This window comes from Protopterus annectens, chromosome 1.part1 (genome assembly GCF_019279795.1).
Source record: "Protopterus annectens isolate FY-2018-M chromosome 1.part1, PAN1.0, whole genome shotgun sequence".
Classification (NCBI taxonomy): Eukaryota; Metazoa; Chordata; order Ceratodontiformes; family Protopteridae; genus Protopterus; species Protopterus annectens.
Window position 1 is genome coordinate 1,305,568,973 of NC_056726.1, and position 15,439 is coordinate 1,305,584,411.

Sequence of the window (15,439 nt, forward strand, 5' to 3'; positions counted from 1 at the left end):
TGCACAGAGACTGATGCTTTAATAGAAAGCAAATGTCACCAGCTAAACACCTGACAACTGCTGTCTAAGAGGGACTGCAACCTAATTAACTGCCCTTCACTTTGTAGAGCATCTCTGGTTTGAGAGATCACTATATGGCTTTGTCACTTGCAGACATTTTCGGAACATGATTTCACATAAATGACCCCCCCCCCCCCAATTGCTTTTGGATTTGTCCACAATTCAACCAATATCAATGTTTACTTTAATAAATTGTGTGAGCAAATTGAGAATTGGTCCTAAACCTAAACTGTGGAAGAGGGGCTGTCCACAAAGCCACACCGAGTTGCAGTTGAGCCATTGAACCACTGTGCCCAGGGTTGGCTTTATCCCTAAATAACTAAAATGTCATGACATGCTAATGGTTTATCCACTCATACATTATTCTCTGCAGAGGTCTGTGGGAGAAGCAAAAGTTGAAACTGGTTACCAATTTCACAGAAAACCCAAACAAAACACTTCCTTGGCCTTTTGACCAGTGCTACAAAATGTGATGGCGAAAAATCATTGAAGATTAGTGTCACTAACCAATGACATTTAACAGTCCAGCCTTCAGAAAAAGCATTAGACTAAATGGTCCCTGATTTTGGACTTTGTCCCTAGATTTTTTTTTTATAGGTTACAAGTTACCTAAACAGTCCTTTGTTACATGGATGCAATTTACAGAGTCTATAAGACTACCCCCTGTCCATACGAACAAGGTCAGAGAATAGCTCAGCTTCATGTAGACTGGAAGTTTATTCCAGAGTAGCAGCAATCTACGGGAGACTGCTCCAGCAGATGTGCAGCATATCCATCAGGGTAGGGTCAGAGAGTGCCCTGTTGGCCAGGCACAAGATGTCTCGGCAGTTTTTATGATGCACAGTACTGGAATAGGGCTTTGTCTATCCACAGAAGTCATTGGAGGCACCATATTTTCTTGGGAAGAAACGTCTGTGGTCTCTCCAGCTGCTGCAGGTGCCTGGTTAGGTACATGCAGAAGGGAGCATTGTACCCTATTAATGGTCTGATGCAGTTAGAGTACAGTGGAATACATCCTCAGACCTGGATACAATGCCCTTCCTTATGAGACGCATAATGTAGAAGGGCTTTCCTTACCATTGTGGAAACTTGCCATCTACCAGTGTTCATATCTTGCACCACTGGGTTTGAACTTACAGGTGCTGTCAATATTGTAATTCGCAGGTAATTCTGCTTTGCCACATGAGATAATCCATTTGTATTAGCCCCTCCTATGATAATCATTTGGAGTCTCCATGATTGCACCCAATTTGCAATCAGCAAACAAAGGCAGTCTGTTTTAGACTGGGTTATGCCAAGTTTCCAAACGGTAAAGGGCCCAGCACAGATCCTTAGGTTATACCAATGTTGGTCAACTGGTAGAGGTAGAATCACCAACTGACATGGCGTACTGTCAGTGAGCAAATTAGCTACTGATCTAGTGATGCAAGGATTATCCCCAGCTGGGAGAGATAAAGTGGGGGTACTGTGACAAAAGCCTTACCTTCATCCAGGGCTTTGACAGAGTACTAAATTTAAGCAAGCATGTCCTCAATGACCCACAACTATTATTTCCATGGGTAAGCAAGTGAGGCTTAGACTTGGAGGATTTCCCAGGGTCGGTAGATGGCTCCCCCTTTATGCAAGGAGATTACTGCTATGGTTATCCACTCTGCTGAACAAAGCTAGTCTTCAGGCTATGACTAACAAAAACACCAAATAGGTCCACTAGGTCTCACTTTAGATCACTTAAGCAAGCTGGGATGTTGTGGTCCCACTGAGGCTGTGATGTTGGCCTTTTGAGAGTTCAAATATGACCAGAGGCTAGGCAGAGGACTGGTGTCAGGTATGCTTTCTGGTACAACTAGCAAGAGTTTATGGCAAATCAGGGGTGAATGTATGGCAAATCTGTCAGCCAACAGGCTGTCAAGTTCATCTGGTATAGTACGAGTGATACTATCTACTACCAGTTTGGCTTATAGCTGGGCATTCCCTTTTAGATTTCAGACTAGTTAAAAATGATCATCCATAGCAAGGAATGCTATTTTAGCTTTAGTTTTAGAGGACTTATGATTTCCAATTTGCTTGGTTCAAGCTGCAGAGGGAATTCTTCCTCTGCTGAGAAATTTCCTTGTTCTTGGGCAAGAGTGTTTGGTATATAACCAGTTTATGCTTTTTAGGTCCACCAGGGTTTTTTTTGGGAGGATCTGGTTTTAATCCAGTCAGGTACAGCTGATTAGTTTTGGAACCAGTGGTTGACGCGTTCAGTTACCTTGAACAAAACTGATTTATGGTCAGACCTTACCAGGGAGGCCACCACACAGATGGGAGTACAGTGACCTCCCATATTGACAAGTATGGTGTCTAGGACATTTTAGTTACTTTGTGGGGGTGCAGAATTTGCCAACCTGTTAAGACAGATTTGCTGCATTCACCCCAGTCCATGCTAGCCATACCCCAAAGCATGGTCCCCCCAACACCAGTCCTCAATAAAGTCATATTTGCACTCCCCGGCCAAAGTCACTGCCTCATTGGGACCACATCCCAGGTTGCTTATCTAAAATGAGACTTGGTGGACCTACTTGGTGTTCTCATTAACCAGAGCCTGAGAACTGGCTTTGTTCCAGCAGAATGGAGAACAGTAATCCCCTTGCATAAGGGGGGTGGGGCATAAACCAACCCTGGGAACCAATTTCTTACTCCAATCAGGCATCTGAAGTGTACATCTTCAGCAATGGACCAAGTGTTGGGTTGGGGGAGGGCAGCCATCTATAAACAGGATAAAGATAACCAGAATCATAGTTGATCTGGCTTTGCAGAACTGGTGGTTCTGAGGGTTAGCCTAATGGTCAAGGTGTTTGCCTTACAAACACAAGGTGCAGGGTTTGAGTCTCACAAAGGATGATTGGCTAGGCTTAAAGTGGCTTGTAAAGGCAGTTAGCTTAGCACTAATCTATGAACCTATGGTGTGTAAACCACAGTAATCACATCTGAAGTGTAAACAGTCAAGTGGTTGTAATTAATGGATACAGACCTCTGTGGAATAGAACAGTTTAAGGATCTTGAAATAGTCAACATTTATGCTAGAGAGAAAAAAAAAAGGAAAAAACAGCAAAGACATTCTAGGCAGATGCTGAACAGGATGAGCCATGCCCATAGACTCAGACCATGACCATAAACAAGTAGACTAGAGAATCTTCAGCAAAGATTATCCCTATTAAAGGTCAAGAGAAGACAGGATCAATAATCCAGACAAGGGGGAAAGTCATGTGACTAACATGACTCACAAGCAATTGGTCTGCACCCCTTGACAATCCTGAGAAGCATCTCAAGAGGTCAAATATTTGATTACTGGGAATGTGAGCAGAATGACTGGCATACCCAGTTTTCAGTGAAGGCCCAGGCAGAAAAGCTCTAATGAAATACAAGTACAGTGAAAACTACATCATAAAGTTACTTAAAATGCAGTTAAAAGCAGTTATGTAAAATTATGCTTAGACTAATTTGAAAGATTTAGAGGCATAGGAGAGAAGAGTGCATTCACTGTTGCAGTCATTACACTTGGGTTATCCTGCTGGCAGACTACCTGCAGTCGGCCTGAATTCCAAAGTCCTGGTCCGGCATCTGTTGCAGTCACCTCTTTCCTGACGTCAGTACACCAGGGGTATAAAAGATGCAGCCAACACCATTTTCTTCAGTTTCTTACCCCAGATGTCAGGTGCCCCCATAAATGGTAGGCTAAAAAATTCTGCTTATAAAAAAGCATGCACTAACATTACCTTCATCTACAAGCAAATACACCACATAGGTTGTATAGAATAGAATAGAGAAGTACAGAAGTCCCAGCAATGAAAGGGGGATTTGTGTGAGGGTAACCTGGACTGCAACAGTGAATAAATCTACATTTAGGTTAGGTACACAACTGTACTAGGTTTGTGTTTCACTGTTGCAGTCATTACACTTGGGTAGAATCCCAAAGCTGAGGTTGGGTGGCTGGGCCTAAATAGAATTAGGAGTGGCTATAAGGCCCTGCAGAACTGCAGTGGCAAAGCCTGCTCTGGATTTAGAGTAAAGAGGTTAAGTGGTAGTGCTTTGTAAGTGTGTGCACTGAAGTCCAAGTTGCAGCCTCCAAAATATCCTTGGTTGGTACTCCTCTGAGGAAGGCTGCTGAAGTGGCTGCTGCTCTGGTTGAATGTGGCCTAATTGCCCTTGGGCACTGATTTGCCATGTTGTGAATAGCAGAAACTAATGCAGTGGCCTATCCATTTTGAAATAGTCTGCTTTGAGATGGCCTTTCCTTGTGATCCTACCCCACACATACACATTCCTTGTGATCCTACCACACACACCAGAAATTAAGATATAGTACAATGTATTACTTATGTCAGCTTTTACCTAACCATCACTGAATTAAAAAAAAAAAAAAGGAGGAAAGTTTTTACTACATATATTCTTTGAATACTCAAAGGATAACTAGTCATCTACCTACATTGTTTGTCTAAAATCTAATATTGGTTTTAATGTTACTGTTATTTAAACCTATCTGCTGCTAACCTAATCCATTTATATTCTGACATTTCTAACTTATTATTCTGGTCACCTAATCAAAGATTCTTATACACCACTTCTTAACACCTTAAATTTAAAAGTGTAAATTACCTTTAATCTAACCCATGTTGGGCTAGTGCATTAGATGGAACGTCTTCACATCAGACCTATGCTCTATAATGCGGTCTTTTAAACTTCTTGAACATTTTCCAACATAGAAACTTAAACATTTGTATGCATGTAGCGAAATATACGACCATTGTCCTATAGGTTGCTGCATAAATTTCATATTTTATATTTATAGGATGTTATTGCAGATATCTGAAGAACTAGATGCCTTTGTTCAATATTTAAAATACAAGTTTAAGTTTACTAGTAATTAGAGATATTACTTTCTGGATGTGGAGATTTATAAAGGTATTGATCACAAACTAGAGACCTGTGCATACAGAAAGAATGTACAGGTGAATAAGTACACATGCTAAAAAGTATGCATGCAGCACATGTATTTAAAGGTATTGTTAAAAGCCAATCATCAAGAATTAGTAGGTTGAACACAGATCCAAGGAAATGTACACAAATGGAAATTGACGGAGGAATTTCAAAATAGGGGGTACGACAAGGAAAGCATCAATAAAATGAGTAAAGAAATAAAGGAATTAAGGACAAAACAAGCATCTCCCTACTTTAGTAATTATATTGATACTACAGACAAATATAGGTCCTATAGTAAGATACATTACCACTTACAATAACTTGACAAGATATGTAGAAGCAATTATAAAAAGGAACTGGTGTATTTTAATGGTTCAACCAGAATGGAAAATAATGTTAGGAAAATAAGCCTTATGAGCAATTTAAAAAGAAAATTATGTTTTTAAGACTAATTCTGTGACATAATATAGGGACAGTTCCATGTTGTAGTTCAGATATCTGCGATATTTTGAACATCCTATAAATATAAAATAGGAAATAAATTGTGCAGCAACCTGTAGAACAATGGTCATATATTTAGCTACATGCATACAACGTTCAAGTTTCTACATTGGAAAATGTTAGAGATGTTTAAAGACCGCATTAGAGCATAGGTCAGATATGAAGAGTAACGTTCCATCTAATGCACTAGCCCAACATAGGTTAGATAAAAATAATTTACACAATTTTAAATTTAAGGTGTTAGAAGTGGTGTACAAGAATCTTTCGATTAGGTGACCAGAATAATAAGTTAGAAATGTCAGAATATAAATGGATAAGGTGAGCAGCAGATAGAGCACCAGGTTTAAACAGAACATTAGATTTTAGACAGAAACAATATAGGTAGAGGACTAGTTATCCTTTGAGTATTCAAAGAATATATGTAGTAAAAACTTTCCTCATTGTCTCTATTTACTGTTTTTATAATTCAGTAATATAGTGATGGTTAAAAGCTGACAGATTAGTTATACCATGAAATAATCCTAATTTCTACAATAGATTTTATTATGTGTGATATATATATAGATATATATATATATATATATATATATATATATATATATATATATATATATATATATATTTTTGCATCTGACTTACAAGTATTTTAGAATAGCGTATTTAATGAAATGTTAAGTTATGGATTGGATGGCTGTGTCAGGTGGGGTTTAAGTTGTTTGATTAACTGAACACTGAAGGGATATTCCCGAAAGCTTTGTTTATAAATTGAGCATTTTTCCATCTATTTGGTTTTCTTTTTTGGTCGAAAATAGTGGAAATTGGTGGAATTAAACCGAATTGAACTTTAAACTTTGTATTTGAAACTATATTCAAGACCCATTTGTCCTGGGTGATCATGTGCCAATTTTGTGAAAAAAGTGCTAGCCCCCCCCAAGAGTGCTGCCAAAAGATAAGTGCTTGGCATTGGGACTGCTTCCTATATGGCTGCGATTTGTCTTCGCTTTTGGAAGTAGAAGTACCCCATTGTTTAGGCCTTATGAACCTTGGGGCCGACATCTGCCTCTAGGGCATCTGTATCTGCCTCTGTGGCCTGTCAGACACTGGAAAGGACCAATTCTTAGACCAGTTCCTGCTAAATCTAGGTGGCTGTACCTGTAAAAAATCCTGTACTGTCTGCATAGATTTCGCTTTATCCTCAAACACCTCTTCTGCCTTAACACCAAAGTATCATGCTGTAATGGAGCATCAAATAATTTTGCTTTATGATCAGGCAGATTGTTCCTTTAACCAAGCATGCCTTCTAATGAGAGCCTGTAACAGCGGCCCTGCAAGAGACCTCCAGTGAATCAAAACCACATTGCAAAGTATGCTTTCCCACTTGTTCAGCTGTATGCAATAAATCCTGCATTTCCTTGTTTTCAGAACATTCAGAATTTGACTGTTTTAGCAGCGTATTGCTGATATTTAAGCACATGAAACTTGACAATTTAAAGCCCTTGCAGCCAAGGTAGTAGAGGTGTAAATCCCTCCCCCCCCCCCCTCTGTTCAGTGCTCTAGAATCCCTATCAGAGAGGCCAGGGTTTTTTTTGCAGTGGAAGCCTTGACCCCTTTGGGACCAGAGATACAGTTTCTGGGTCAGCAGCAGGGTTTTTATATAGAAATTTGCGAATCTGGAACCCTGTAGTACCCATCGGTACAAGTGGGTGCAGTCAGGCTGGACTCTACAATGTCTAGTGGAATAGCAAGAGGTCTGTGCTAAGTAAAAGAAAATCTGAGCCTTTTCTTAGGATTGAATAATCTTGGCTCTCCCAGTGAAAATGCTCCCTCATGGTATGCAGGGTTTCCCCAAAAGAATTTAGTCCTCAGGAGGAGAGGCTGAAGGAATATAGATTCTTCAGCATCCTCATAGGGAGGAAGAGTGTATCCCTGTTCTGAAGAGGAGTCATGAGAAGAATCACATTCAGCGTCTTGCCTAGGGCCTCTTATTAGAAGGGGAATGGGAACCCCTGATCAAAGTAATTAGGTCTTCGGCCATTTTAAGCATCTGTTTTAGGCATGGAAGTCTGTCCAGGAGAATGCTGTACTGGTTTGTCTTTAAGATTGTTTTAGGTCTTTGCCTTGGAAGCCAAGGTTGGCTTGATATACAACTGTGTAGGTCTGAAAACACCCTAAGCCGATGCCTGCTCAGTGGCTCCAAGCCCATCTGAGGGAATAGTTTCTGAAGGTCCAATACCTTGAGTATCCAGAGGCCTAGTTGTCCCCACATGGGAGTCAAAGTGGCCTGTGACTGAGGCAGTGGGTGTCAGGGGCTGCGAAAGCACCTGCAAACCAGCGACTGGCCTAGCAGAGGCCTACTCAGTTTTGGACCTCTGATGTCGGCCCTTGTTTCCTTGCGCTTAACTCCGGTAGTCTGCTGTTAGAACGGCATTATATATTTTATAGTTAAACCTTCGGACAAAGTAATTAAGGGCAAAATCGTACCGACACTTTAGTGCATTGGTTAAATCTAGCACAAAACAGCTAGCAACGTTGTGGTCAGGGCCTAGGCAAGGAATACAGTAAGAATGAAAATCCTTCGGTATTTGCTTCCCACAAGAAATACAATTGTTTTTCTGACATCGGTCTGGGTTTCCCCAACTGGGTACTAGGAGTCGGCCGACTGGCACTTGGAAACTGCTTTTGCTTTGGGCACCGTGCAGGTAGCCTGCCAGCAGGATAACCCAAGTGTAATGACTGCAGCAGTGAAACACAGATTAGGGTGTAGCATACAAAGGATACAATAGTGGAAAAAGTAGAGCTAATAAAAGGAAAATTCTAGCCACTCTGGATTACAGCAGGGACTATGGCCAGGATTTGGAGAGGTGTTCTTTAATAGTGGGTTAAGAGTAGGGACGAGTCTAATTCGGAACAATTTTTGAAACACTTGGCATGGCGGCCTGCTACATTAGTAGATATGCAATGGACAGACTGGTTGCTAGATCTTCTGATGGAGTAGCACTAAAATATATTTTTGCTCAGTACAGGAGTATGGGCGAGTGCAAGTAGACATATCCAGCAGCTTGAAGGCTTTGATTTTAAATTTTCCATGAGGAAAAAGTGAATAAATCAGACCCATTTTATTCTGGATGGAAATCGCCTGAACGTCTCATGAAACAAATTTACTCAGCCACTCTTCAGACAGTGAGTAAAATATTCAAAGCTGAACTTAATATCTGTACTGTAAGAAGGCCTTCAATACAAATGAAAATTCGGACTCCAGAGTGGGAGTCTGCAAGCTGCTTCCTTTAGTATATGGTTTTAAGTCCCTCAGCCATCGGAACAGAAGTCCGAATCCCCAGTGAAATATGTAACCAGGCATAAGAGTCTACATTGTCCAGTACTTTACAGTAGTGCACAAAAGATAGCAAGAATAATCAAGCACCTCTACTACAGAGGTGCAAGTCCCATCCCCCCCCCTTGGGCTGCCACAGCAATTTCATCATGAAATGCTGGACATTCAAATCTTGAAGTCAGGGCCCTTCCATACCTCCAAGGCAATCTTGCCCACAGGGCAGTATAGGATACTGCATGGCCAATTTTCTTACATGTGCCATTAACTGTTCCACTAATGCTTACGAAACATTCCAACAAGGATAAACTGCAACCACAGTTAAAGCCCCTTCTAAAAAAACTCAGCTGCTAGGAAATTTTAGGAGGTTGTCAGAGCTGCAGAAGTCATTTGAATAGTTGCTGGGAGAAAGAAATATGGGGGGGTGGGGGGCTGTAGTAGCTTTAAAGGGGCACCTGCATAGTTTTGAAACTGCAAGTGCCTCAAAGCCCCATCCTTATATTTGTCTCCTACAGGCTGTTAGGGGATATCTAGGTCTGCCATGTAAGGCATTGGTCAAACCTTACACCCTGATGGACCTCCTGTATAGCTGCAAGACACCAAGAATTACCCTAAAAAGACTTAAACCTTGCCTGCGACATAAATAGGACCCCATACCCCTTCTCTAGGGCAGGCTCCCCATTCATGTGAAGGAGAGCAGCATGGACAATAGGAAACAAACCAAAAAATCCAGCCCAGATAGATAAAATGAAATAAAAACGAAATAGAAACCAAGTCCCATTGGTTGGCAGAGGCATATGACAAAAATAAAATCAAGCTCTCAAGATGTAGAAAGGACACCACTTTATTCTCATAAATGTTCAACAGTGGTTTCACGGTTCCAAAAGACCGCTTCTTCAGACAATTTTAAATATCCAAAAGAACCTATTTAAAACATTAAGACACATCACAACACTCCTAGTTAATTAAAGTGACATATCCATTTTAAAATATGCATGTAAAGCAATATTTTCAATAGTGCTGGTGTAAGACATCAAATGTACACACAGTAAGTTATAAATACAGAAACTTAAGAATCACTAATAGTGAATTTACCATCTGAAATTACAGTTGCTATATTAATAGGAAATTCATCCCTGGTTTGGCACCCATGTCTCTAATGGCACAGGCTGCATGTAAAGTGGTTCACCCCCCAAGCCCCAGTTTACACTCTGGTACCAGAACATCTGCGATGCATGGCTAGGCTTTAAAAAGGCCCCTGTGGTCATTAGGCTAGTACACCCCTATGAACATGGTCTCAGTAGTTAAATGTCTCGTTTCTAATTCGGACAGAATACAGCAAATAAAATGGATCCAGAATTAACCCATGCAGAGAAGTCCCCTTAAGATTTTAAGTGACAAGAAAGTGTCTACAAGCAGAACTCCCCAAAATTTAAAAGTACAAAAACTAAACTTAAAAACTGCATGGGGAACTGGCTTTGGCAATATCAAAATAGATCAAACCAAAATACACCTCACAGCCAAGGTCCTCCAATACGAAAATACAGTTTAGTCACAATAAAAGGTTAAGTGCTTTCATCAATAGACTTCATCAGAACCAACTACATATAAAACCCTTAATCATAATTGGATAAACTGATGACCAATAATTGAAATGATTGGTCCTTCTTAAAGTGGAAATTCCAACTGCAAAAATTAGTGTGATGGATAAACGCATAATATAATAGAAAAAAATATATATATATATAAAACCCTGTTATACTGAAAATGTTTGTTGCATCATAGGAACACCTAAAAACTATAAAAATATATAATATGCATAGATGATCTGAAATACCAAATATGAACAATATCACTGCTGTCCCACAAATTAGAATGTTAGTAAGGCTATTAGTATGTAAACAAATGAATACAAATACATTATAATTTATAAGACCTAAATTTCAGTTCTGATTTAATGCTAACATGATCATTGAGCCCAGGTGGAACAGTGGCATTTAACTAACCGCCATCTAGCTTCAGCCCTAAGTTGATTAGTCCAGTCACCCCCTCTGATATCTTTACCTACTACTTCCAAAATGCTAAACTGAAAAAAAGTGTTCAGGAAAAGATGTAATATGTTTAAATAATGCATTCTTTTCATCATGTTTAGAAATGTTGTATAGGTGCTCAAATTCTCCTACATAACTTCAAAATAGATCACTCACTGTCAAACTGGATAACGCAATTGTAAAAAAAATTAAAAAAAAAATAGTTCAAAGCTCAATCCCTGCTGGTTGCGGCTCCTTCTGCAGGTACAAAGCTTTAGCTACCAAGATATGCATGCTTGTTTGGGTTGCCTAGTCCCCTAGTTTTGTTTTCAGACCTTTTTTTGGACTGAAACACACTTTGACAAAGGGTCCCCTCTATCACTCAAGCTGGTAGAAGTTCACTATGTTCAGCGTTTCACATATCCAAGGTTAGGTCATTCCTATTCTAAAGGATGGGCTACAGTAGTTTGCAAGTCATAGTTCGGCGACTGCTCACATTTTAGAAACTGGACAGCTAAAAGAAAACATTTCAACATTTACATCTTTTAGGCAAGGCTATCCATATACATTGGTATTCCGAAAGAGCTTCTCTCCATTACCTCATTTATAAACTTGTACAAATAGTGGCCACACTACATCCCAAGACAGATGTACACGAGTCCAGCAGTTTCAGACTACAGTAGAACTGCAGTGTGCATTAAAGAATCACTTTCAGAACACAAATGCTTAGGCATTTGAGGAAGACCATTTAGAACCAGAATCCCAACTGGTAAATGGAACACACTACGTTCTGGGCAAGGTTAATGATCCTTCATGGCTATAAGAGACCATCTGGGATTAAAAAGCCTTTAATAGCCTAAAAAGCTAAACTTACTCTACACCCCAGTAATGAAGGGTGTGGCCCAGCTTAAGAATTTTCTTGAATCCTTTACTTTAGGCCAAGGATGCCCAGACCATTTAGCTGTATGCTTATCCTCAGCTAACTAATCCAGCTAGCAATCCAAACCAAGAATTAACAGGGTACCAGATTTGGAGTGTGAAAATTTCCAGCCAAGTGAGGACAGCTGAATTGGAAGAGTTTGCTGAATATGGTCATGTTGTGAGGATATACACAAACCATTTGAACATTAAAAAACACTGGTCCATTTATTATGTATGCATGTTAAGCAGTGGACTTTAATGATGCCCAACATCTGCAATTATAAAATTGCTTCATCATACTATCGTGTGTATACTAAAGCTGGAGCAACTATTTGTGGGAATGCCTGGTAGCACCCAGTTACTCAAAGTTGCAATATTGTTCTTGACAAATACCCCCCCCCCCCCCCAAAGCCTCAGTTGGTCAGGCCTGCCACAACTTACTACCTGGAGAGATCTGCTTTCATTGGGGCAGAAAATATTATTTTCATGTTCTTTAAACATCCAAGGCTTTTGTTGACCAAATTTAATCTATGAACACAGACTTGTTCAATACATAGCTGGAATTCTACCGTCAATTTACATACACTTGACCTGCACAATCTTTTCTGGATGTAATGCACACACGTAGCACTTTAGAAATTTGTTAGCCCAGTGATTATTAAGTTAAGTCAAGGTAAGCCAGCATGCAGTGTGCACATTATCTGACTCAACTGCAGGTCACCTCATTTTATACACATCACACACCCTCTAGACTTCCCCTAAGAACCAAACAGTAAAAAAAAAAAAAGTGTCACTGCATAATTTGTAACCTACACCCCCCAGTCTCCAGTACAAAAACTGGACTGTGCCAATACCCTCAGTCCAAAATGGACTTACGATGAGCATGCTGTCACTTCTAAAGCAGTTTCAGGCTACATACCCAAGGAGGCAAACCAGCACAAGAATGGCTTCCTGTACATGGAGTTCTCCTCCAGTAAAGAGCTGTGCATCAAGTTCTGCTTTGAAACTTGTGCCCAGAGTCAAGTCGTAGAAACCCACAACAGCAGTAAAACTGTACATACAGCACTTACTGTAAGGGGGGGACTTTGTTGCTTCCACCACCAAGTCGGTTAATGGCGTAAACAGAATTTAAAACTTTATAAATGGCAACAGAAACAAGTACTGATATTGTGACTACAGTTCACATCATGAAGCAGAGTTACTGTACTAGGTTTTTAATACACACAAAAAAGGAAAAGTGAACTGGCACAGCCATTACAGAACTAGATACCTTAGAAAGGCTTATTGCCAGATGCTACTAACACTTACCACCAGATGCTATTGTGCCAAGGACATCACTTAGCCCACATCCCGGTTGAAAGTCACCACCATTAGGATATAGATCAATGTGACCTACAGGCATTTGGATGCCAATGCTTATACCAAGGGCTTCTCTTGTGTAAGTATGGAGCACATCAACAAAGTCTGCATCATCAGGGGAAAGACGCTTGTGATGTTCTACACCTTCAAACATGGGCCCTGCTGGATCCAGGCCTAAAAAACACAAGTGGACAACTGTCAAGATGAACAGATTTCATGCACCATGACTAAAACAGCTGCATATCCAAAGTACTGCACGTGCCCATAAAGAATCAAATTAACTCGTAGCTGAAATGACATGTACACATTACACAGGTGCATTGCACACTTTAGTCTGCACCACAACTGCCCTACCAGTGTCCAGTGCAAGTCTAATTCCATCACTTCAACAAGACAGTTTTTTCATATGTATTACGTTAACAGCAAAGCAACTTTTGGCTCTGAAGCAAGTGTGCATCATTAGCTTCTCTCAAGAATAAATTGTGTCTAGGAGTCACTGAAGATAAAGGACAGTGAAAAAGGTGTTTCATAGGTTTGTACTAGGCTATCTGCCCTAGGGCATTTATAAGCCTAGCCAGAGTGTGTGTGGCTTTCACCACCCCTTAGGATGAGAATACTACACCCATTTAGGGTTTAGTTTACTGTGCCTCTGTCTAGTAGTGACACAGATGACCCCCGGGGTAAACCTACGATCTCCCATCCACTCGTCAAGACTTCTCTTGAATATAGTGAGGGGCTCTGCCCAATATGGATTGGGATTCTGTTCGAGAGTAGGGAGCCCTCAGGGTTATGAATCTGTCCCTCCAGCACATCCTATTTCTGTGTTGAGATTTAAGTCTCTTGCTCTCGTGGCTCTGATGTACAAAGCCATTCACATGGCCACTACAAAAAATCAAGATCAGATTCACCATGACTCACCTGTGATCCTGCCTATGGTTCCATTTACATAATTCCCAGCATAGCCTGCAACATGGGCACCCAGACTGTAGCCAATCATGTGAACATTCTGCAGTGGAATATGCATCACCTCCTGCAGGCAGGAAAGGAAAAAAGTTTGAGTACACAAAAAAAAAAAAATCATGCATTATAACAGTATGAAGTCTCATCCACCTCAACTTCACCCATTTTAAAGCAGTAATTACTGGTACAGAAAACAGTCATGTTGGGGGAGAGTTAAGACACCAAAACAGAAGCACAAGTAGCCAATACCACAGTCCCTGTGATCCAAAATAAAGCTGCCCATCTCCACCAGGACTCCCAAGACAATACACCAGGGGACCCCCCCCCCCAATCTCCAGTGAACAGGAGAAATAGGACAGAGGTAAAGGACCAAACAGACATGCCTTTTTTCAGCTCTTTTACTGCATTGAACTTAATCCTCATTCTTTCTGAAGTTAAATAGAAACAAAAGTGCTCAAAGAATGTGTGCCCCTCTAATGCATTTAGCCCATTTTACAGCAGCCAGAGTGTTATTTTGTTGATTTGCCTCCTATTACAGGTGTTTTTTTTTTTTTTAAACCAAATCTTAGTGCTAAACCTTTTGAGCAAAAAATAGCCATTTCCACAAGGGACACTGGTTTCTACAAAGTTTAAAGGTGGGAATAGGCAGTGACACGTGACAGATGTGCATGAAGTGAATGGCACGTGGCAGAGTCAAGTGCTGCAAAAACAGTAGTACTAGCAGTCATGTCCATCACTCATGATGTAAATCTGAAGTACTGGCCCCACTGTTTTAGTGTTACAATCCTTATGTACTCCGGGCTTAATCTAAAACTGTGGCTCCATCCACTAAAAATAATAACGGTCACAGGATGACCAAGTTGATGCGTGCTGTGCCTATCATGCAGAGGGCTGCTCTGACTCAATACTAAAAAGGTTGGCCATGCCAAATTAAAGTGAAGGCAGAGAGCCAAGGGAGGAAATTAGGATGGAACCACTTCTACAAATGTAGAATCAAACTAGTGGCAACCATCAGCTAAATTTATAGGAGAGAATATGTAGCTTTGGGGAGAAAGTCCCAACTTTTTGCAAGATGATGTAACCATTGCAAAAATTAAGGCATGCTGTGTTAGGCTACCAAAGTAGCTAGAACTCTCCCAGAATAGCTTAAACATGGCTTCTTATGAATAGAAAATGCTTGTATCAAACTTAAGCTATATGATCCAAAGGATTTACCTGAAAAGTGCAGTGTTCATGAAAGTCACAGTATTAGATGTAGATGATGCATTTAAAGAAAATGCTTGTGCAGACAAACCATGTTACCATGAAATATTCACCC

The 15,439-nt window shown here is 40.4% G+C and overlaps 1 protein-coding gene across 3 annotated transcripts in view; it reads right to left on the minus strand.

Moving 5' to 3' along the window:
* Positions 1-15,439, minus strand: part of LIPG (lipase G, endothelial type) — a 45,584-nt gene that overhangs the window by 11,321 nt on the left and 18,824 nt on the right. For all 3 annotated transcript variants that reach the window (XM_044081686.1, XM_044081678.1, XM_044081695.1), the window contains exons 4-5: positions 14,080-14,191; positions 13,111-13,335 (exon numbers count right to left, since the gene is read on the minus strand). In XM_044081686.1, coding sequence (XP_043937621.1) covers positions 13,111-13,335; positions 14,080-14,191 — 337 coding nt within the window. The remainder of the gene's footprint in view (positions 1-13,110; positions 13,336-14,079; positions 14,192-15,439) is intronic.